At 37.9% G+C, this 22,520-nt stretch overlaps 1 protein-coding gene across 2 annotated transcripts in view; it reads left to right on the top strand.

Annotated features, from left to right (window-relative positions):
* The window catches only part of sli (slit), a 119,467-nt gene that overhangs the window by 80,341 nt on the left and 16,606 nt on the right, over positions 1-22,520 (top strand). For both annotated transcript variants that reach the window (XM_053767522.1, XM_053767521.1), the window contains 22 exons: positions 1,365-1,435; positions 1,947-2,091; positions 2,709-2,852; positions 3,704-3,775; positions 4,578-4,649; positions 5,606-5,677; positions 6,206-6,369; positions 6,945-7,095; positions 7,441-7,532; positions 8,998-9,124; positions 10,635-10,706; positions 11,961-12,121; positions 12,852-12,981; positions 13,246-13,423; positions 13,834-13,943; positions 16,242-16,411; positions 16,835-17,048; positions 17,380-17,519; positions 17,832-18,001; positions 19,258-19,425; positions 20,085-20,157; positions 21,397-21,498. In XM_053767522.1, the coding sequence (XP_053623497.1) occupies positions 1,365-1,435; positions 1,947-2,091; positions 2,709-2,852; positions 3,704-3,775; positions 4,578-4,649; positions 5,606-5,677; positions 6,206-6,369; positions 6,945-7,095; positions 7,441-7,532; positions 8,998-9,124; positions 10,635-10,706; positions 11,961-12,121; positions 12,852-12,981; positions 13,246-13,423; positions 13,834-13,943; positions 16,242-16,411; positions 16,835-17,048; positions 17,380-17,519; positions 17,832-18,001; positions 19,258-19,425; positions 20,085-20,157; positions 21,397-21,498 (2,798 nt within the window). The remainder of the gene's footprint in view (positions 1-1,364; positions 1,436-1,946; positions 2,092-2,708; positions 2,853-3,703; positions 3,776-4,577; positions 4,650-5,605; positions 5,678-6,205; positions 6,370-6,944; positions 7,096-7,440; positions 7,533-8,997; positions 9,125-10,634; positions 10,707-11,960; positions 12,122-12,851; positions 12,982-13,245; positions 13,424-13,833; positions 13,944-16,241; positions 16,412-16,834; positions 17,049-17,379; positions 17,520-17,831; positions 18,002-19,257; positions 19,426-20,084; positions 20,158-21,396; positions 21,499-22,520) is intronic.

Here is a 22,520-nt window from a genome sequence, read left to right as displayed (position 1 = left end):
GGTCTACAAACTCATGTGGCACGAGTAGGATTCGAACCTGGGATCTTTCGATCCACAGGCGGGCGTCTTAACCATTACACCACCACCGACAGACGCATTATAACCTTCCAAATGAGATGACACAAATCACATAAATATTAACGAAAGAAGAGACTTACACTCGATTACAAGCAAGCATGCACTTAATATTAATCTTTATTATAATTATTTTCTTTTGTCTTTCCTTGTATTATATAGATATAATACTAGGATAATACTACTATTATTATAAAAAGGTAAGCGTTTGTGAGTAGGTATGTATGTTTGAAGCGGGTAATCTCCGAAACTATCGAACCGATTTCAAAAATTCTTTCACTATTAGAATGGTACATTATCCATGATTGCTATAGGCTATATTTTATCATAAAATTCCCACGGGAGCGAAGCCCCGGGCAACATTTAGTTCAGTATAATAATAATGTTGATACCTAGGTTAGTTGATTAACCTGATTAGTTGGTAATTTGTTATATAAGTTGATAAAACCTAGTCTACCTAGGAAGAACGGATACTCCAAACATTACTAGAAAGATCTACAGATTACTCCGGCCACAATGTCATAACTTTTTGTAAGTGGTTCAGTAAATATTGTTCATTTTCATTGTTTTAGAGTTTATTTTCGCATACAGTGACTAAATTCCACTAATATACAGAATCAACCAATTGAATACCAAACTACTGGTAATTTTAACTGTACACGACAACGACAGCTGGTTGAAATTATATTTCAAACTAGTATATAATTGTGTGAGTGAAACGATGCAGCGGTTTTTAGCAACATTTGTTTTCCAATAGTTTAATTTGACACAATGAATACAGTTTTTTTTAAACGTTTAAACCTAATGAGGTTTTAAATAAAATGAATCGCCAACAATAACAGTACTTAATTGGAATTTGCGACGTTTTTTTTGTTTTCAATTTTAATTTCATATCCACGCTCCGAGTCTTACGTAACTGCAAGTCCATTGTAAGAAAAATATCGTTACGATCGTTGTTCAAATGCGATGCGATCCAGCGAATATTTGTCAGCGCGATTCGGGCGCTGAACAGTCATCCAGTAGAGATAATCACACCGGTACTGAACCAAATATTTACAATATGTTTTGATAGAAAGACAGAAAAATAATATTTGTAAAACTATGAGTGTATACTTTCTCTAATCCGAGCGTGATCCCGGTTCCTTCCCCAGCCGTTGAGCGACGAAGCCCAGAGACCGCTTTCCTTCCATGTTTTACGATTATTTGGCTATGATTTTACGACCGGCCGCCTGCCAGACGTCGACCCTCCTTGGGAAAGCATCATTGATGTAACTTCAATCATGTTTCAGATGTCAAGCGCCAGCTTCTCTCAGAGGGGCCTTGCTAACAGATCTTGAGCCTCACGAGCTCATTTGCAATGGTAAGGAACATCTATTAAAGAAGTTTTTCACAAAAACGACGACGAACTTACGACTTTTCGTGATTCATAGTTTTTTTTTTTTCATAAAAAAAAATACAATCTAATTTGCGATTCTACACATGTTAACTCTATGTAATAGCCGAGCAACACGAGGCAGTACAGTAGCGTTATGTAGCGGAATGGAACATAGAGTTAAAGTTTTATAGAAACTAAAAAAATGAAAATTTTTGTATTCATTACGTTTAGACAAAAGATGCTAGTCTCTATGTACCTAATGTGCCATTGCAAGGTTATGCGTTAGATAGCAGTAACCCTGTATCACTACATAGTATAAAACAAAGTGTCTTCCCGCAGTCCTATGTATGCTTAGATTTTAAAAACTATGATTTTGATTCGGGTTTTTTTAATAGATTGTCTGAATCCTGGGGAAGGTTTATTTATGTGTATAATTTATTATGGTTTTACCCGAGCGAATCAGGGTCGGGCCGCTAGTAATAATAATATCTTCCAGGTCCAACCACAGCGGTAACAGCTGAGTGTTCAGCAGAGCCTCGCTGTCCGCCGCCGTGCCGGTGCACTCCCGAGGGTACAGTGGACTGCAGGGAGAAGCTGCTCTCCGAACTGCCCGCCACAATACCGCACAGGGCCACGGAGATGTGAGTGAAAATGTACATTATGTACTTTTATATATTATTAGTAGAAAAAAAAACATTGTAAGAAACAATAATGGTAAGCCGATCTGGCATGATAGGGACCAACACTGTTCAAATGAGTTTCTTTCGGCATTTCTTCTCAGCAGTGGTCGTTCCGAAATGCCAGTAGTTTGTAGCTTGTGAGAAATCACTATAAATATGTGCACTATAAATAAGTGCCTGTGAAGGTCTAATTACTGAATAAATGATTTGAATTTGAAACAGTACTTTTCACCCCCCGACGCAAAAAGAGGGGTGTTATAAGTTTGACCGTTAAGTGTGCCTGTCTTTATTCAATTTCAATTTAGGATAATGTACATATGTTTGTGTAGTAGCTCTCGTAAACCACAATTGGCTACCGGTGAAGGAAAACATCGTGACGAAACCTGCACATTGCTTGACAGTTTAGTTCAGTAGTGTGTATGCGACTACTGCCACTAGATGGCGGTAAATAATCGTAAACGTCATATCAGAAGCCTTTAGGCGACTTGAATAAAATTTGACACCAGTGTTAGCAACAACACACTCGATATGATGATGAGTATCCCACCCCAAATAATTGATATTCTCTCTCTTTCCAGCCGTCTGGAACAGAACGAGATAACAGAGGTGGGGCCGGCAGCGTTCGCGGCCGTGAAGAGGGTGGCCAGAATCGACCTGTCCAATAACAAGATTTCCAAAATAGCAGCCGATGCCTTCACAGGACTCACGCATCTCACGTCTCTGTAAGTTTATACTCCAGGTTAGGGTGTCAGGGATACCTTTTTTTTGTCCTAATTTAATTTAGCAACGAGTTATGCATACATTTTTTGACATAATAATATTTTGACATACTTGTTTTTTGGCATAACTTTTTCAATAAGCATAATTATAGTTTAGGCTTATTTATTATATATTTTATCATATTAATTGTGCAAGAAAGCTGTAGGTCAGGGTGCGGCGGGTCGGCCCTCGGGCCACCCATAAGCCGCCAATATACTTTAGAATATTATGCTTAAAAAATGTTATGCTTATGGTAGGTATGTGTAAAAAAGATGTGCCTAAACATTATGCCAAACTAATATAAATAAAAGTATGCCATGTTAAATTATGACATAAAATTGTATGCATAAAAATAGGGAACCTCTATGTCAATGTGTTAAGGTTGAAAGTTGTACTCAATTCGATCTGAGTTTTATACTATATTACGCAAGATTTAAGATGGCGCAAAACCGGCACACTAGCGCCATTATAAATTATTACGATAGGGCGGCTTAAATATTACATCCTGTAACATAGTATATATAAACTTACTCGTGTGAATTCATTCATAATATATATATATATATATATATATATATATATATATATATATATATATATATATATATATATATATATATATAAACTGACTATATGTAAGCATGTGTGTGTGGTCTGAGGGCCCACTTCTTGAAATGTGGATTGATTGGATGGATTTAGTGAACATTTCAAAAGAATACGAAAGGCCCTCAGTCCTCATAGTGTGATCTGAGGGAGCGTGCACATTGATTGAGTTACATAATAGGAATAAAAATATATTTTTTTATAATTTCAGCGTCCTGTACGGTAACAAGATCAAGGAAATACCATCTGGAATATTCCATGGACTCACTTCTCTGCAATTATTGTAAGTAATTGATTCATACGATTGAATAGTATAACTAAGTAAATTGTTTTGCTGTTTCGTGTTTCAAAATTAAATATTTATCAATACATATAATTAAACAGTAGAAAAAAAACTGTACTATGAATAAATTAACTTTCTCTAATAATTTTGACTAATTACCAAAAATTGTTCGGCCACGCGAACGAAGTCGCAGGCATCAGCTAGCTACATATAATAAAACTGTAAGTGGGAATAAGTATGTGGGTTTTTATGGGACCAACAAAAGACTAAAATTTTTTGTCTGTCTGTTTGAAAAACTACTGGATGGAATTTGATGATGTTTTCACAGTTAAATATATAGTGCATTATCTGATATAATCTGGTATAGGTTTTATCGCGATACGTTGATGAGAACTCGAGATATAGACAATAATAAGAACACGAAATTCATTAGTAAGTAATATATTAGTATAGTTATTTATATAGTTAATTTTCAAGTTTTCACTTCCCCCGGCCATGGGTTTTTTAACCCCCGACACAAAAAGAGGTGTGTTATAAATTTAACGTATCTGTCTGTGTCATCGTAGCTCCCAAACGGATGAACCGATTTTCGTTTAGTTCTCTTTTGTGTTATAGATAATTTTATCCCGAGTGTTCTTAGCAGTGTTTCATGAAAATCAATACAAAAGTAAAAATAGTTTATTTTTTATTTTATTTGTTTAACAAATAAACTTGTTATGTTACGTGAATGTTTGTGGCTATTTAAATAAACGTGATTCTATTCTATTGTCAGCGATTACTGATTGTGATATATATTTTTCAGGTTGCTGAACTCGAACGAGATCACATGCGTCCAGAAAGACACGTTCAGGGATTTGCAGAATTTGAAATTACTGTAAGTTAACGAGAAAACATAACAAAACAACAACAACAACAAGGAAAATAAAACAAAAATGAAATTTATGAATCTTAACTTGACGATGCTGCAAAGGTCGGTCGCCATTCGGCTTTTTTTCACTCGCGGAAAGAACCACGAGAAGCGTGACAGGTATGTGGGACTAGAACCCACATCATATCGAGTGTGTTATTGCTAACACTGGTGTCAGATTTTATTCTAGTCGCCTAAAGGCATCTGGCATGACGTTTACGACTACTTACCTCCATCTAGTGGCAGGTAGTCACATACACACTACTGAAATAAATTGTCCACCAGTGTGCAAGTTTCCTCACGATGAATTCCTTCCCCGGAAGCAAGTGGTGGTCTATCAAAACTACTATATATATGAGTCAGATTGGTATACAGACACATATGGCACGAGTAGGATACGAACCTGAGACCTCGTTTCAATAAAATTTTGCTATTGTGTTTTTAAAAACTATTTAACTATATTAATTTGCGGCGTTTTTTGTCCAGCGTTTGACGAAATAATTCCGTTTTTTTTAAATCATTCGGTAAGAAAAAAAGCTACTTTGCCCATAACAAAGTCTTAGAACGCTGGAAGATTGTATACTTACATATTTTTTAGAGTCATAAGAAAAAAATTTATATTATTAGAAAAAAACATTGTAAGAAACAATAATGGTAAGCCGATCTGGCATGACAGGGACCAACACTGTTCAAATGAATTTCTTTCGTGATTTCTTCTCAGCAGTGGTCGTTCCGAAATGCCAGTAGGTTTGTAGCTTGTGAGAAATAACTATGAATATAAAAATTGACGAGAAAAAGTGCCTGTGAAATTCTAATTTCTGAATAAATGATTTGAATTTGAAAATTTCAATATGAAAAGATGCAGAAGAAAAGTGCAAGTGAACTTATTAACACGATGATAATCATAATCTTCTTTGTTTCAGATCCCTATACGACAATAACATACGATCGATACCAAACGGGACCTTTGATTCGATGACTGGGATTCAGACGTTGTAAGTCCCACTAACATTATTAACTAGCTACGCATAACGATCCGTCCAGTAGATTTTGCGGGAAACAAACATACACACATACCATAAAACTGATCTTTCGCATTTATAGTATTAGTGGATGGATATAAAAAGTCCGATCGTCTTGTTTTGGGGCGGCCAATTTTTCGTCGACAACCAACAACTGAAAATCTGCAGTAGTTACGCAATTGACAGAGATGAACGCAGCACAGTGCCGACACGTGCCGATCGGTTTCAGTGAAAAATTATATTGTACCATACATTTTGTACGACGCTATCTGTTTCGTCTTTTGGGATTCACGGCACTAAGTCCGGTCCTTTGAGAGGCTTGCGTATGCTTGGGGATATGGATCCAACACGTAGAGGCCCTTTGGAGAGTTTTAATGTTATGTATGTACGTCTGCCGCCAAAATCCACTCCCGGATATATTCTTATTATTAAATATTTGCCAATTCACAGACATCTACCGTGTTAAAATAAAAAATAATTTGAATATTTGCCAATTGGTAGGCACCTGGGCCGGAATCCGTTCGTGTGTGACTGCGCTCTGCGTTGGCTCGCGGCTTACCTCCGCCGTAACCCGATTGAGACCTCCGGCGCCAAGTGCGACTCCCCCAAGAGGAGCAGCCGGAAGAGAATTGACGCATTACGAGAGGAGAACTTTAAGTGCAAACGTAAGTAATATTTTCCCTCTGATAGTTGAAAAAAAGCGATAAGTGCGTGTCGGACTCGCCCGTGAAGGGTTCCGTAGCAGCAAGTAACATAACATAAATTGCGGTTTACGATTTATGATCAATAAAAATCTACTTACTAGATCTCGTTCAAACCAATTTTCGGTAGAAGTTGTTTACATAATGTACATCATATATTTTTTATTGTTCTCCTATTTCAGAAGTTACCCTAAAAACGCATTATCACAAGTACTCATTCAGTTTCATATGTCCCGTTGTCTGTAAATAAATCTTGCAAGTTCTATTTGTCCTACAGAGTTGAGATTTCCCACGTCGCTTCAGTATCCATGACAATGTATTATTATGATAAGTATTTACAAATACTGTATTGGGATACACATGTACACCGGTACATCATAAATAATATAAAAAAATAAATGACCTGAGGAAACTCTTCAACCGCTTACAGCAGGGTCATGGGATGTTTGTCAAGCGTTAATGCTAAAAGATCTCTCTGACAACAACAAAAGCTTGTGGCATAGTGAGATTTTTGTAAAAAAAACTTGTTAATATGCCAGCGGGCGAGGAGAGCGCGAACGCGTGCGACTCGGTGGGCGCGTGCCCGCGCGCGTGCTCGTGCTCGCGCGCGGCGCGCTCCGTCAGCGTGCAGTGCGCGCGCGCGCGCCTGCGCGATCTGCCGCGCGACCTGCCGCCCAACACCGACGCACTGTGAGTCCTGCACGAATATATTAATAAAATACAAATAATATTTATTTAGCTCCACAGGTACACATGAATATGTATAAACTAATAGTGTTCACATCTTTTGATAATTTGCTTGTTAACTTGTATTTATTTTATTGATAAAAACACATAACCTATCAGATATATATGTATGCGAACTATTTGAAATACACACAAAATTTGCTGTTGCCTACGCTGTGTGTCCCTTAGTCGCCTTTTACGACATCCACGAGAGGATATAGAGTGGTCCTATACTAGGGCGGAACCACACGCCACAAAGAAGGAAAGATGGATAGTATTTTTAAGTTATAAGCATTGTATTTTTCACAGATTGATCCCAGACAATAATCTTGGGCAAATCAAATCCGATGGATTGTTTGGTCGGTTTCCAGACCTGATCAAACTTGACTTCAGAAATAACGGTATTTTATCATTTGTTTACTTAACAGTTTACATGCAAAATTGGTTTGACAACTAGGGTTTGCCGACTACCGTGCGAAGTGGAAACGAAAAGGTAGGAAAGCGGACCCTGGGCTCCGACGCTCAATGGCTAAGGATGAAAGCGTGAGAACGCTCAGACGAGAGAGAGACACACAGAGATACAAGAAAAAGACAGTAAATAGGAAAGTAATAACAGAGATGTTGCTTATTTCAAAAGAAATTACTTATGTTTGTTTCACCTACAATTTGTTAGTTTATCCATCCTAATCTTAACTAGTTTCCGTGAAAAATTCACGGATGGTGTCGCGGGCAAAAGCTAGTTTTCCAAAATGATCATTTTCAAAGAATGACCCCCTAAGAATTGCCTAAAGGGGGCGCTGAAAGTGAAAAGGCCCAGGGTAATTGTAATAATTGCCATTTTTATGGAAGCAGTGGTGGTGTAATGATCAAGACGCCCGCCTGTGGATCGAAAGGTCCCAGGTTGGAATCCCACTCGTGCCACATGTGTTTATTTACAAATCTGACTCATATATAGTAATTTTCATCGACCACCACTTGCTTCCGGTGAAGGAAATACATCGTGATAGATTATTATCAACTTGTGTGTGAAATGGAGAAGGCAATAGCAAACCACTCCATTAATAATGCCAAGAAAGTTGTTGTGTGTGTTTCATTCCACGTAATGATCACGACCCTCAGCCATGATGAATACGACTATGTAGAGAGTTATGGAATTACTACCTCAGAATAACATATAGGGGGCGCCGTGGAAATTTGGTTTCCCTATTTTAATGCATACAATTTTATGTCATAATTTAATATGGCATACTTTTACTTATGATAATAATAGTTACGCACAATAATAATTTGGCGTAATGTTTTAGGCACAATTTTTTTACGCATACCTACCATAAGCATAACAATTTCTAAGCATAATAGTCTAAAGCATATTGGCGGCTTATGGGTGGTACGAGGGCCGACCCGCCGCACCCTGACCTACAGCTACACTATAGATTTATGCAAATCTAAATTAATATAATGTATATTAAGACAAATCACACAGATTGAGCTGGCCCCAAAGTAATTTCGAGATTTGTGTTATGGGATACAAACTCAACGATACTATATTCTATAACATTATATATAAACATCCAAGACCCGAGCCAATCAGAAAAAGATCATTTTCCATCATGACCCGACCTCATCATCATGACCGAGTTATGGTTAAATACATTAGCCTAAACTATAATTACGCTTATTGAAAAGGTATGCCAAAAAACAAGAATGTCAAAATATTATTATGTCAAAAAAATATATGCCTAACTCTTTATTCAAAATTAAATTAAGTAAGATCTCGGAAATCCCGGAAATTTGGCCCCGGGAAATTGTATTGCTAGAGCCGGTACTCACATAAACTATAATATTATTAAAATAATATTATTCCAGGTATCACCGTGATAGAAGACAATGCTTTCGACGGCGCTGCCAACATACAAGAACTGCTATTGGATGGAAACCAACTGAAGACTGTCACAGACAAAATGTTCTTTGGACTACATAGTCTTGGCGTGCTGTGAGTATTCGACAACGTGGTTACTTATTCGATTAAAAATGATTAATAATAGGGATGTCCACAGTTCACAGAATCAATTTTCATCGAATTTTTTTTTTATATCTAAAATTACTTAAACTTTATTATCATGTTCTTAACTAACCTAACCTAATTATGTCAAGCAGAACGGAATTTACCTATTATTTTAATTCAAGTTTATCTAGATTATGAATGAATGAACGAATGAATAATGAATGAATGAATGAATGAAAATATTTATTCCCGACTATGCACAATATACAATACAAGTCCATATTATATTAGTAAGAGACTTCAACAACTACGTTGAGACAGCAACTGTTATGAGAAACCAAAAAAATTTTTCGACGAAACGTGTTTTCGATGAAGAGTGATTTTGTGAACTTTGGACACCCCTTCGTAATCTTTGTTGCTTGATCAAATTCTTTGATCAGCAATAAATGAAACTATGATATAGTGGTAGGTAGTTGAATTGGTGGTGTAATTAATGGTTAAGACGCCCACCTATGGATTGAAAGGTCCCAGGTTCGAATCCTACTCGTGCCACATGTGTTTGTATACCAATCTGACTCGTGTATAGTAGTTTACATCGTCCACCACCTGCTTCCGGTGAAGGAAAACATCGTGAGTTCATCGTTTAACATCAAGTTGTTTTATCAATTTTATTTTATTTTATTAGCGAAAACTAGTAATGAGACCGAAGCGAGCGAGTCGAGAGACTAGTCGACTTGGGGCAAAAACACTGCAATAATTTTCTATGTATGTACGTAGGTATGTAAGTATGTAACGCAATAACTTTCGAACCGCTGGTCTGATTTTGATGAAATTCAAAAGGTATGCAGGATCTGTCAATAGAATTTTTAATTTCGTGGGGTGTCGTCCACTTATTTATTGCGGTTGTTAAGTCGTTTTTGAAATATTCACAATTTTGTAAAAACTCATCTGTGTTCTGTTCGCGTGGTCCAAGTTCGCGGTTTACAAGTAATCTATTAGTACAAAAAGGATTTAAGATAATGGATTTGAAATAGCGCCATTCCTTTTGTACCTTAGATCTTATGCCACAATCGCCTGTGACATATATCACACATACTCATACACAAGGTGGACATCCTATGTCTTAGTGTGGGACTATTCCATCCATATATATCATACCCTACTAATATTATAAAAGCAAAAATTTATGAGGATGTACCTTTGTGTATATGTTTGATACACGCGAAATCTACTGGACGGATTGTTATGAAATTTTGTACACGGGTAGAACATAACCTGAAAAAACACATCGGGTACTTTTTTCCCGAAATTCCTACGAGAGTAAAGTCTCGGGGCGCAGGTAGTATTGAATAACTTTTATTACAGAACTGGTAGGTTAGGTTTGTTAGTTTATTTGTGACCAACGAACAAGAGCTAGTGTAAATATTATTAGGATAGCAGCTAGTACTTAAGCTTATATAAAAAAATATATGCTTATATTATTTTTATGTATTTTCAGGTCCCTCACCAACAATAAAATTCAGTGTATCACGCCGGGGGCTTTTGATCATCTTACCGTGTTATCAACTTTGTAAGTATTGATGATGGTTCGCAGAGTGTTTCGACAGCTGCGGCTTCGCGGTCATTACAATCCGTCAATTTTCTTGACTAAGGAATAATTTCCAAAATCAATCATTCATACAATTGACATTACTATAATACAGAGTAATTAATATAAAGTCATATAGTAAAACTCATTCTTGTCTTTGTTAAAATTTGAAAAATTGTAATGGAAGCGCGGCCGCAGCTTCCGTAATGCTCTGGGAACTATCTAAAGCATATTTTAAGCCATACGCACTTTACAATACCAGTAAAAACCAAGAAAATTATAGACGAGACGAGTGTAACCGAATAAGGTAGAATAACGTCAATGTGACTCAATTTAATACTAATATAGGCAGATTGGGCCGGGCACGTGATGAGCGGTGTGTCAACAGCGCTTCGTCTCTTTTCTTCTCATCATCATATCGAGTGTGTTATTGCTAACAATAGTGTCAGATTTTATTGTAATGACAGCGCAAGCGCAGCGGTCGACACGTTTTCCGAACCACCTTGATGTCATCCGATAGTCCATATACTTTTATAAAATATTTTTTGTAAAATATAAATTATTTGTCCTTCTTTTACGAATACGTTGCGCTGCAGTATGTGTTGAAGAGTTGGAAAGTGGACATTTTTTGGACGCGGGCAATAACTACAATAATATTGAATACGATAAATGTTATATTACGACTCATAATTATTATATCGATGTGTTAATACCCAATAATACAAGTCTCGAACTTACTTTGGGGCTAGCTCAATCTGTGTGATTTGTCCTAATATATTTATTCATTGACCGAGCGACCAAAGCGAGCGAGGTCTACAAGTCAAATTGGGGGTCAAAAATACATTTTTGTATGTATGTTTGTAAAGCGATAGCTTTCGAACTGTTGATCTGATTTTGATGAAATCTAAAAGGTATGTAGGATCGTCCATCGATATAATTTTTAAGTTCGTTCATCAAAATCGATTAAATAATTAGTTTTTGAAATATTCACAATTGAATTATTGTCTTCTGACACTCTTCGTTCGCCGACGCGACTACGATAACGTCAATTCATATTTTACATTGTAAAGTTTTCATTTTCGCATTATATGCAAGATAACATCAGCATTGTTTTACTATTTATCTCAACTATTACTAGACAAAGCTATCGAAGCGTAAACAATGTACCAATTGTAAAAGTTTTTAATTGAATAACAAAATAAAAATAAAAAAAAACTTACGTACATCGCAACCCAGGAACCTGGAAGGCAACCCGCTGCAGTGCAGCTGCCACCTGTCGTGGCTGGCGGGCTGGCTGCGCGTGCGCGCGCCCGCGGCCGCGGCGGCGTGCGCGGCGCCCGCGGCGCTCGCCGGCGCCGCGCTCGCGCGCCTCGACGGCAACGACTTCAAGTGCACCGGTGAGCAGGGACTTAAAAACACTTCATAAGTGTTGCACATTGAATCTGTTTCAGAATTATTTCTGTAAAACTAATTTGGGTGTTTTAAACCTGATAAAATGTATATATATATATATATATATATATTTAGGATTTTTTTTGTTAATTAATTTCTGAACGCTAAGAAAGGCTAACTCGGAAGTTGATGGTTTCCGAACGAGCGGATGTAGCTATCTCGCTCTGGGGTGGGGATGAAGAAGAAATAAGGCTGGAAGACGTTGTTTTGTCGCGTAAGATTTTTTTGTTATTAAATAATAAAAGAGTGCAAAGTTAACCTAAAATATTATTTTATTTAGACCCTCCCACATATATATATATATTTTAGAAGTGAATCAATTCATTACAAAAATATATATGAGAATGTACCCATGTTGATATTTCTTTTTTTTATATTTAATTTTTTGTGCAATAAAGAGTATTGAATTGCTTTACAATTGTATTGTCATAATATAAAAAACGCAAGTATAAAATCCATGCATTTGGCAATTCCGACAAAGATTTGAAAAAGTGTCTCAATAAAATCAACCGATCTTCTTGAAATTTTGCATACATGAAGTCTCAAGTGTGGAGAAGCACATAGAGTACCTTTTCATCCCGGAAAATTAACGTGGGCGAAGACTCGGGCAACAGCTGGCATAAATATCATTCTTCTTGATTTTTTCATAAATATTATCTATATTTTCAATTCTAGCGGAAGACAAGGGTTGCCTGGCGCCTGACTACTGTCCCTCCCCTTGCGTGTGCGCCGGCACGGTCGTGAGGTGCTCCCGCGCACACCTCACTGAACTCCCAGCCAACATCCCCAAGCACACCACGGAGCTGTGAGTACTTCATTCGTTCACTCATTCATTTATACATTCAGCTTCGGGGCTTAGCTCCCATAGGAATTTTGAGATAAAACATAGCCTATATATATCTTGGATAATGTACCTTTCTAATGGTGAAGGAATTTTTGAAATCGGTTCGGCAGTTTTGGTAATAACCCGCCTCAAATATACAAACTCATAAATGCTTACCACTTTATAATAATAGTATAGATTAGGTATTTTTTGTCCATCATACCAACGCCAAATTCTCTCCCCCAGTTACCTAGAATCAAACGAGATCGCCAGCATCAGCTCAGATCAGCTCCGGCACCTGACTCAACTCACAAGACTGGACCTCTCCAACAATAAGATCAGCGTGCTGGCCAACGACACCTTTCAGGGGCTCAGCAAACTGTCCACGTTGATCGTCAGCTACAATACCCTCAGATGTGTTCAGGTAACTCTCTCTCTCGCACCCGACTGTCTCTCTCTCAGCTAGCCTGCAGAGCGTGACAGCTATAGTGGAGCGAGATAGCTAGCATCAGCTCTGGCTCCTGTCCACCTTGATCAGCTACAACACGCTGAGATATGTTCCTCTCTCTTCAAACGTCCAGTAGATCGGGACAGCTATATAGTGGAGCGAGATAGCACTTTCCAATATTTGACATTGACAGAACTTTATCGTACTTTGATTCAAAGTATGCTACAAATAAAAGAGATGAAATATTACTTTATCATATTATCTCGTACAACAAAACAGTCACAAATTCAGAAGTATTGGATTAATTTAACAATTAAACGTCGCCTCGTTCTATGGCCTGGCTCTGTCTACCCCGTAAGGACTCAGACGTGATGCTTTACTTCCAGCGCGATGCCTTGAAAGGACTGACGCAGCTGCGTGTGTTGTCCCTCCACGGGAACAATATTTCCATGCTAGCTGATGGCGTCTTCAGGGACCTGGAGTCGATTTCACATGTGTGAGTTTTTTGATGTGAAAACTTCTATAGCGATGTTGTGCACTTTTTGTGATGGGTAAAAAATGTTAAACTCGCGTCAGGACACGCGACCTGTGGGCGTAGTGCGGTTTAGCATTTCACTTCTCACCATCGAATCGATTCGAAACGAGACACAGCGAACCATTCACATTACGCCATTGTGACGTAACGACAACAACACGCCAATGTCATTGGTTCGCTGCGTCTCACTTCGAATTGATTAGATGGTGAGAAGTGAAATTCTAACCCGCACTAACCCCTCTGATCGAAAAGTCGTAAGATGTGAAAAATGCGCAACGTTAATATTCAAGTCCCGGAGTGCAACCCGGTTTTTATTTATTTATTTATTTATTTATTTATTTATTTATAACTTGTTCACGTGTCCCGCTGTTGTGAAAAGGCCTTACCTTTTGTCTTCCGTAGGTTTATGTATTAAGTCGTTTATTAATTTTATCAATTGCATAAAAAAATGTGTTCGGTGTAACCGAATACCTATGACGTCGGCCGATCGGTCGAAGCTCTATTACCCAATTTTACTTACTTTCAGTGCACATTTGCGACTCCACGGAGCGGGTGAATTCTTTAACATAATTATTAGGTATACTTAATTGTTTCGTGTAAATAAAGTGAAGTGCTTTACACCGGCCTTTACTCTCAACATCAACATCCAACAATACCTCACTCCCCGAACAAAATAAATGTGTTTTCTTTATTTCCCTAAGTTAGTTTAGAATTACAGAAAACTAGCGAGTGATCTGGAATCCTCTCCCCGCTTCGATCGAAATAAATACCTTTTCCTTCCTCTGGATTGGTATCAATTGGTAAACCGCATGAAAATCCATGCATCACTTTTTGAGTTTATCGCGAACATACAGACAGACGCGGAAGTGGATTTTGTTTCATAATCATGTAAGGATTATTTTCGAGGAAAGAGTGAATAGGCACTATATCAACTTGACCTTCGTTTGTAACATCCTAGACCTTCGTTTCTGCTTTCATCTGGCTAGATGTGATTCAAACACACTTAAATTTCTAGTAATAATAATAATAAACTCCATAAAAATGTAAACTAATTTAATATTCTTGTCATGTAAGTTTTAACATGTCAGAATTTAAAATTCAAAATTCATAATTCATAATTCTTTATTCAATTTAGGATGATATACATCACTTATTGACGTCAAAAAAATTACTTAAACTAAGTCTACTGCCGGCTTCCAAAGCGCAAGTGAAGAAGAAGCGGCGCAACAAACTTCACCGCAGCCTTTTCTCCAAGGACGTCAATTAACAAATATAGGTCTTATATATATATATTAAAAATTAAAAATGCATGTGTTCTTTATAATAAAGATATACTAAATATTTGCAGTGGACTGTATGTGTTTGAATTATACTTTTATTATATGCCAATCTGGCTTACTGGGATTATAGGCGCTAAATAAAAACACTATTTAATTTGTGCCGATAGTTGGGCCACTCGTGAGGACCATGTAGACTTGTGACTTGGAAGTAGTATGCAGTATAAAACTCCTATATGTAATTAAAATTATAGAGCCTCAGTGGTGCTACGCTTGGCCGAGCTATAAAAGAAAGGCGATTACTTTATTGGTTCTTAATCAATATGAGAGAGACGAATATACATCTTTATCTCCACCGACATATAACGGTCTTTTGGATGATGCAATATTTACACAGCATTGCATCATGCCTATAGTTATTTTACCCAAATCGTACAGTAGATATAAAACTTATACTATGATTACAGGCTAAGGTACTTCAAAACTTATTACGCTCTAATTAATTTAATACAAAATACAATCTATGTGCGACACTAAATGTGATGGAATATATTCTGCATGTGGACAGTGGCATCATGTGGCACTGAATTCGCATCCAACTCGATAAATATATAAATATTAATTATCGTGTTTATTACTAATATTAGAATTTAAGTTTTTGTATTAACTACTAACACTATGGGCTATGCCTGAAATAAACGCTTTTAATTTATTTATTTTTAACCTCCGACGCAAAACGCACGCTCCGGGTGTTATAAATTTGACCGCTAAGTCTTGTCTGTGTATGTCCGTGGCACCGTAGCTCATCAACGTCTGAACTGATTCGGATGAGGATTTTTTTAATTTCATAGCTGATTTCTATGCGGTGATTCTTAGATGTGTTTGAACAACATCGGTACAGCCGTTGAAAAGTTGTGGCGAAATGAATGTTGAAAGTCGGGGTTTCTTTTTAAAATTTGTCTAGCAAATAAACTTGTTTCAGTGCCCTGGGTTCGAACCCACTATACTGTGACTGCCATGCGCGTTGGCTGTCGGAGTGGGTGAAGAACGCAGGTGAGTACGTGGAGGCGGGGATAGCGCGGTGCGCGGAGCCAGCCGCCATGAGGGACAAACTACTGCTCAGCACGCAGTCTTCTGCATTCGTTTGCAAAGGTATGTTATTTATACTATTATTATAAAGAGGTACGTGTTTGTGAGTTAGTATGTTTGTGGTAATCTCCGAAACTACCGAACCGATTTCGAAAATTCTTTCTAAGGTACTCTATGTCCTTCTCCACACTTCAAAAATCTATAATGTAATTTGCGATTCTACACATCTCAACTGTGTGTAATAGTAAAGCAATATGAGACAGTACAGTAGCGTTATGTAGCGGAATCGAACACAGAGTTAACGTTTTATAGAAACAACATTAAAACTAAAGGGATAATTTTGTGTTTACTACGTTTAGACAAAAGTCGTAGAACAAAAGATGTTAGTCTCTATGTACCTTATGCGCCTTTGGAAGGTTATGCGTTAGATAGCAGTAACCCTGTATATCCCGGAGCAGCGTGCAATACATATAATTTCCATTAAAGGCGATCCGCCATCGGAAATAGTGTCAAAATGCGACCGTTGCTACAAGAACCCGTGCGCGAACGGCGGCGCGTGCTCGGCGACGGGCGCGGGCGGGTTCGCGTGCGCGTGCGCGCGCGGCTTCCACGGCGACACGTGCGCGCTGCGCATCGACGCCTGCTACGGCGCGCCCTGTGCGCACGGCAGCTGTCAGCTGCTAGAAGAGGGGAGATTCCAGTCAGTGTCGCTCTAATATTACTTAATACGAACAAATTAATTAATTTCAATATGAAAGGGAAGATTAACTCGAACATAATTATTTAAAAATATATATATATATTACCAGTGTCGTTCGTCTGTCTTCTAATATATTACTTACTACGAACGAATTAATTAATTTAAAAAATATATATATATGTATATTCACGCATTATCTACCTAACGGATTGTTATGAAATTTTGTACACGGATAGAATAGCACATAGCGTACTTTTAATCCCGAAATTCCCACGATAGCGAAGCCCCGGAGCGCAGCTAGTACATAAATAAAATTAATTCGTTAATTTAGTTGCTCGTGCCTGGCGGGCTACACGGGCGCGCGCTGTGAGGTCGACATCGACGACTGCGCGATGCACCGCTGCGAAAACAACGCCACATGTGTCGACAAACTGGAGGGATACACGTGCATGTGTGCGCCAGGGTTTATGGGTCAGTGGACGACTGCCTTTATCGTTGTTCGATTTTTGAAATTTGAATTGATTAATTCAAATTTCGTCAGTTGTTTCGTAATTTTTCTTTTTTATTTGTTTTTTTTTGTTTAAAATTCGAATAATATCAGTTTAAAAGTCGATAATCCTCAACATTTCTTTACACATTTATGACATTAATTTAAAAAACTACTATATATGAGTCAGATTGGTATACAAACTCATATGGCACGAGTAGGATTCGAACCTGAGAGCTTTCGATCCACAGGCTTTTCGATCTTGACCATTACACCACCACCGCTTATACCTACAGGTGAATTTTGCGAAAAGAAAATCCCTTTTTGCACGCCGGAATTCAACCCGTGTTCGAACGGCGCCCAGTGCACCGACCACGGCAGCCACTACACCTGCAGCTGTCCGCGAGGGTACTCCGGTCAGAACTGTACGGTCAACGCCGACGACTGCCTCAACCACATGTGTCAGGTCAGTCACACGCTAAAAATAGTGTTTATCGATCGATATTGCATTAATTTAATTACTAGTTGTTCGCCGCGAACTGAGACCTCGCGAACACAATTTTTGATGAGTTTTTACAAAATTGTGAATATTTAAAAAACGGTTTAACCGATTTTGTTGCCTCGCGAACTTAAAAATTCTATTGGCAGATCCTACATGCCTTTTAAATTTCATCAAAATCGGACCAACGGTTCGAAAGTTATCCCAATACAAACAAACATATACACATACATATAATGTATTTTAGCCCCAAGTAGAATATAGATAATGATAGATAGATAATGCATTTATTAATACTAATAATGCTAAGCCCTCCTGACATGACGGGGTCCAACACTGTTCAAATGAGTTTCTTTCGGCATTTCTTCTCAGCAGTTGTCTTTCCGAAATGCCACTAGTTTGTAGCTTGTGAGAAATAACTATTTAATATAAAAAATGACATGAAAAAGTGCCTGTGAAGATCATTAAGATATTTCTGAATAAATGATTTCAATTTGAATTTGAATTTATTTTTGCCACGATCACACACGTCATGCACAGGAATATAATAGGAAAGATACATAAAAAAGAGAAATCGGAATCACATCCTACAAAAAATATTATACAGTGTAGCAATAAAATGGTTGCAGCTCAGTAGTAGAATTGCTTGGTGAGCAATCACTGTTTAAAAATATATATAACTAATTTTTAAACCTCCAGTTTGAAATAAATAAATAAACATTTTAGGACAAATCACACAGATTGAGCTAGCCCTAAAGTTACTTCGAGACTTGTGTTATGGGATACTAACTCAACGATACTATATTTTATAACAAATACATATATAGATAAACATCCAAAACCCGGGTCAATCAGAAAATATCATTTTTAGGTTTCCGTATTTATCATGATCCGACTGGGGATCGAACCCGGGGTCCTCTCGGTTCAGAGGCAAGCACTTTACCACTGCGCCACCGAGGTCATCCAATATAAAAGTTATTATTTAAGGGCGGAGAGACATCTCACAAAAGACATCTTAACCTTATTTGCTAATAGATTTGACTGTCAGTACATGAACCATGCAGCCATGATTAATGCACTGACTGGAATATGATTTTATTTTATTACTGGAACAGTCTGATGTACTTTTTACATGTATGCAAAATTTCAAGAATATCAGTCGAGTACATTGAGCGTGAATAGGTAACAAAGAAACAAATGAAAACTCGTGTCCCGCGTTGCAGAACGGCGCTCGTTGCGTGGACGGTCTGGACGAGTACCGGTGCGCGTGCGCCGCCGGCTACGCGGGCCGCTACTGCGAGGCTGCGCCGCACGCTGCGCTCGGCACCTCGCCCTGCGCGCACCACGACTGTGTGCACGGCGTCTGCTACCTGCCCGCGCTCGCCGTGCAGGTACCATTGTGTTGACACGACATCAGCACTCGCGCACTACACACACAATACCTTTAGATTCAGGCAGATTTAGCTAATGATTAGTTTATCTAAATATATTAGGATAAACCACACAGATTGAGCTAGCCCCAAAGTAAGTTCGAGACTTGTGTTATGGGATACTAACTTAACGATACTATATTTTATTACAAATACATATTATATAGATAAACATCCAAGACCGGGGCCAATCAGGAAAAGATCATTTTCCATCATGACCTGACCGGGGATCGAACCCGGGACCTCTCGGTTCAGTGGCAAGAACCTTACCACTGCGCCACCGAGGTCGTCAAATATCTGCCAGTTTACAATATAATATTTTATCAAAGAGGAACATTTCGTCCGCATTCGATCGCGCTGTCATTACAATTATTCAAATTTTAACAAAGACTAAAATTAGTTTTACTAAAGTCACTTTAAAATTAATCTGTACTGTGGTAATGTAAATTTTATGAATGATTGATATTGGAAATGATTCCTTAAGAAAATTGACGGATCGTAATGACAGCGCGGCCGCAGCGGTCGCAACGCTCTGAGAACCATCCAAACAAACCACTTAATATTTTTATTCAGCAAATAAAATACATTATAAATAATAAAGCGCAGTATTTACTTCACAGGATGACATTATGATGGAGCGGAGTGCGATGGTGCCGCACGACTATCTGTGCAAGTGCGCGCCGGGATACACAGGTACTTATATTTAATCTACAAAAATAATCTTACCGCTTTATTAATAAACATTTAACTCTCTAATTAGGCGGAGTACTTTTTCTTTGTTCTCTCTCTCTCTCTCTCTCTCTCTCTCTCTCTTGAGTATTTGACATTGAAAGAACGAAACAATACAAAGAATCCAATAAAATAAAACGAGACAATAAAATTCCTAGGCTAATCAGAGAATGACGTTTTTATCAATAAGTGGGTTATTGTTTAATGTTAACAGTATAGTTATGTATTATTTTAATTTGGTTTGTTCAATCTAGATGGCGCTGTTCGAAATTAGAACTCGACATTGTTTAATCTGTGCTATATACCCATGTGTAAAGATGCATCGATAATAAACGACTACGTTCCGGGAGTTTTGGCTTTGATTCAGATCACCCAGGCTCGGTATACCTTAGGCCACTTAAAAGCAGATATATAGTTCTCAGCAAAAGACATTATTTATTATATATACGTTAGTTATTTGCAGGCGCGGATCCAGCGTTGTGGGCACGATGCGCATACCCACAACCTTAATTGACTTTGCACGTCACAAAACAAAATTTTACATGGAAAATAATTCACCACTTCTTTGAAAGTCACAATTACGTGCTAATTTTATAAACGTTAACTTTCACTATAGTCTAGAACATCAAGACATAGCTTTTTGCGTACTGATTCAAATGAACAGAAAAGATAATCCAGATTATTTTTTCTAAGCAACATGTGAATTTCATTAGCCAGTAATGAAATTTTAAAACTTTTGCATTTAAATCTTTGACACGGTTATTCGATGGTTGACCACAACCTTCTTTGGGGACTGGATCCGCGCCTAATTCTTTAGCCCATCGGTGCTCGGGGACAAACAATTTGTTATAATATTTATTCATCATAAAAAGTTTAAGTATAATGACATAGTTATCTTAAAAACAATACACAAATTAGCCTATTTACAGACATAGGGAATATTCATTTTCAATTTGACTTTAGAATAAACCACTATTATTATCAAGCGAAAGAAGCATAGCCAGAAATTTCTACGTGATTCTCTTAACAACTGTTTGCGTAGTGCGACTTTGCTATTTACATCTCACCAGTGAACCAATGAGATTGCGCCAATGTGACGCAACGACAACCACACCGCAATGTGATTGGTTCGCTGCGTCTCACGCTGCGAATCGATTCGATGCTGAGAAGTGAAATGACTAATTTTCACGTGTGTGTACGCAGGTCGGTTCTGTGAGTACCTCACCTCCCTCACGTTCGGACACAACGACTCGTTGGCCGAGCTGGAGCCACTCCGCACCGCCCCGCAAGCAAATATCACGCTTGGTAAGTTTTTTTGTTTATTTTTATTTTATTATATTTTTCCCTGGCAAAAGACCTCCTGGCCGCCCTCGACGAAAGTGGTTTGATGACATAAAGGATTGGACCGGACTTAGATACAACCAACTGAAAATAGCGGCCCAAAGCCGCGAGGAGGTTCCGTATGCTGACCTCCAAACTTCAATTCGAAGATGGCACCCCATGATGATGATAATTTACAATACTAGCTGCGCCCCAGGGCTTCGCGTGGTAATTCTGGGATAAAAAATACCCTAGTGTTATTCCAGGTTATATTCTACCCGTGTACCCGCGTCCAGTAGATTTTGCGTGAAAGAGTAACAAACATACACACACACACATACTCATACATCGTCACAAACTTTCGCATTTATAATAGGATATATGTTATAATGTTCTTCCACGCCACTGCTTCAAAAAAAGTAGTATTGTATTTTCGAGTTCTTGTTTATATATATTCATTGTAATAACTCTAATTCATTGTAAGATCGCCCCTATTACCGCCTCCATACAAGCTAAAACATAAAATAATCAAGTACCAATGGGCCAATATACAAGAGCTTGATAAGCCAATATTTCGATAATTATTTGCTCGTTACAAACCTTTCAATGGCCAAGAACGTCAGAAATGCAAATATGACAGATTTGCAAATCGTCTGATATTAGTAATTTGTCACAAATGGTCAGAATAGTAAAAAGACAGCTGGTTTGGGCTAAGGAAGTCAGAAATGCAAAATGTCAGTTCAGCGATTTGTCAGAAACCCATAATGCCAGGTGTTGCATAATGACAGATTGGCATAAAGATAGATTCCCATAATGACAGAGTCGCGTAATGACAGATTCACAGATTGACAGATCAATCTCGAATTGAATAATAAAATGATATGAAGGATTGTAAATAAGAATAATAATGATATTACAGAAGCAAAGTGAAGAAGAAGCAATGTGAAGCAAAATGACAGAAATAAAAAAAAATAGTTTTTGAAAATGTATGTTGATTTATCCTGACA

Source organism: Plodia interpunctella, chromosome 30 (assembly GCF_027563975.2).
Source record: "Plodia interpunctella isolate USDA-ARS_2022_Savannah chromosome 30, ilPloInte3.2, whole genome shotgun sequence".
In the NCBI taxonomy this organism is placed as follows: Eukaryota; Metazoa; Arthropoda; class Insecta; order Lepidoptera; family Pyralidae; genus Plodia; species Plodia interpunctella.
This window is presented reverse-complemented; position numbering and strand designations above follow the sequence as displayed.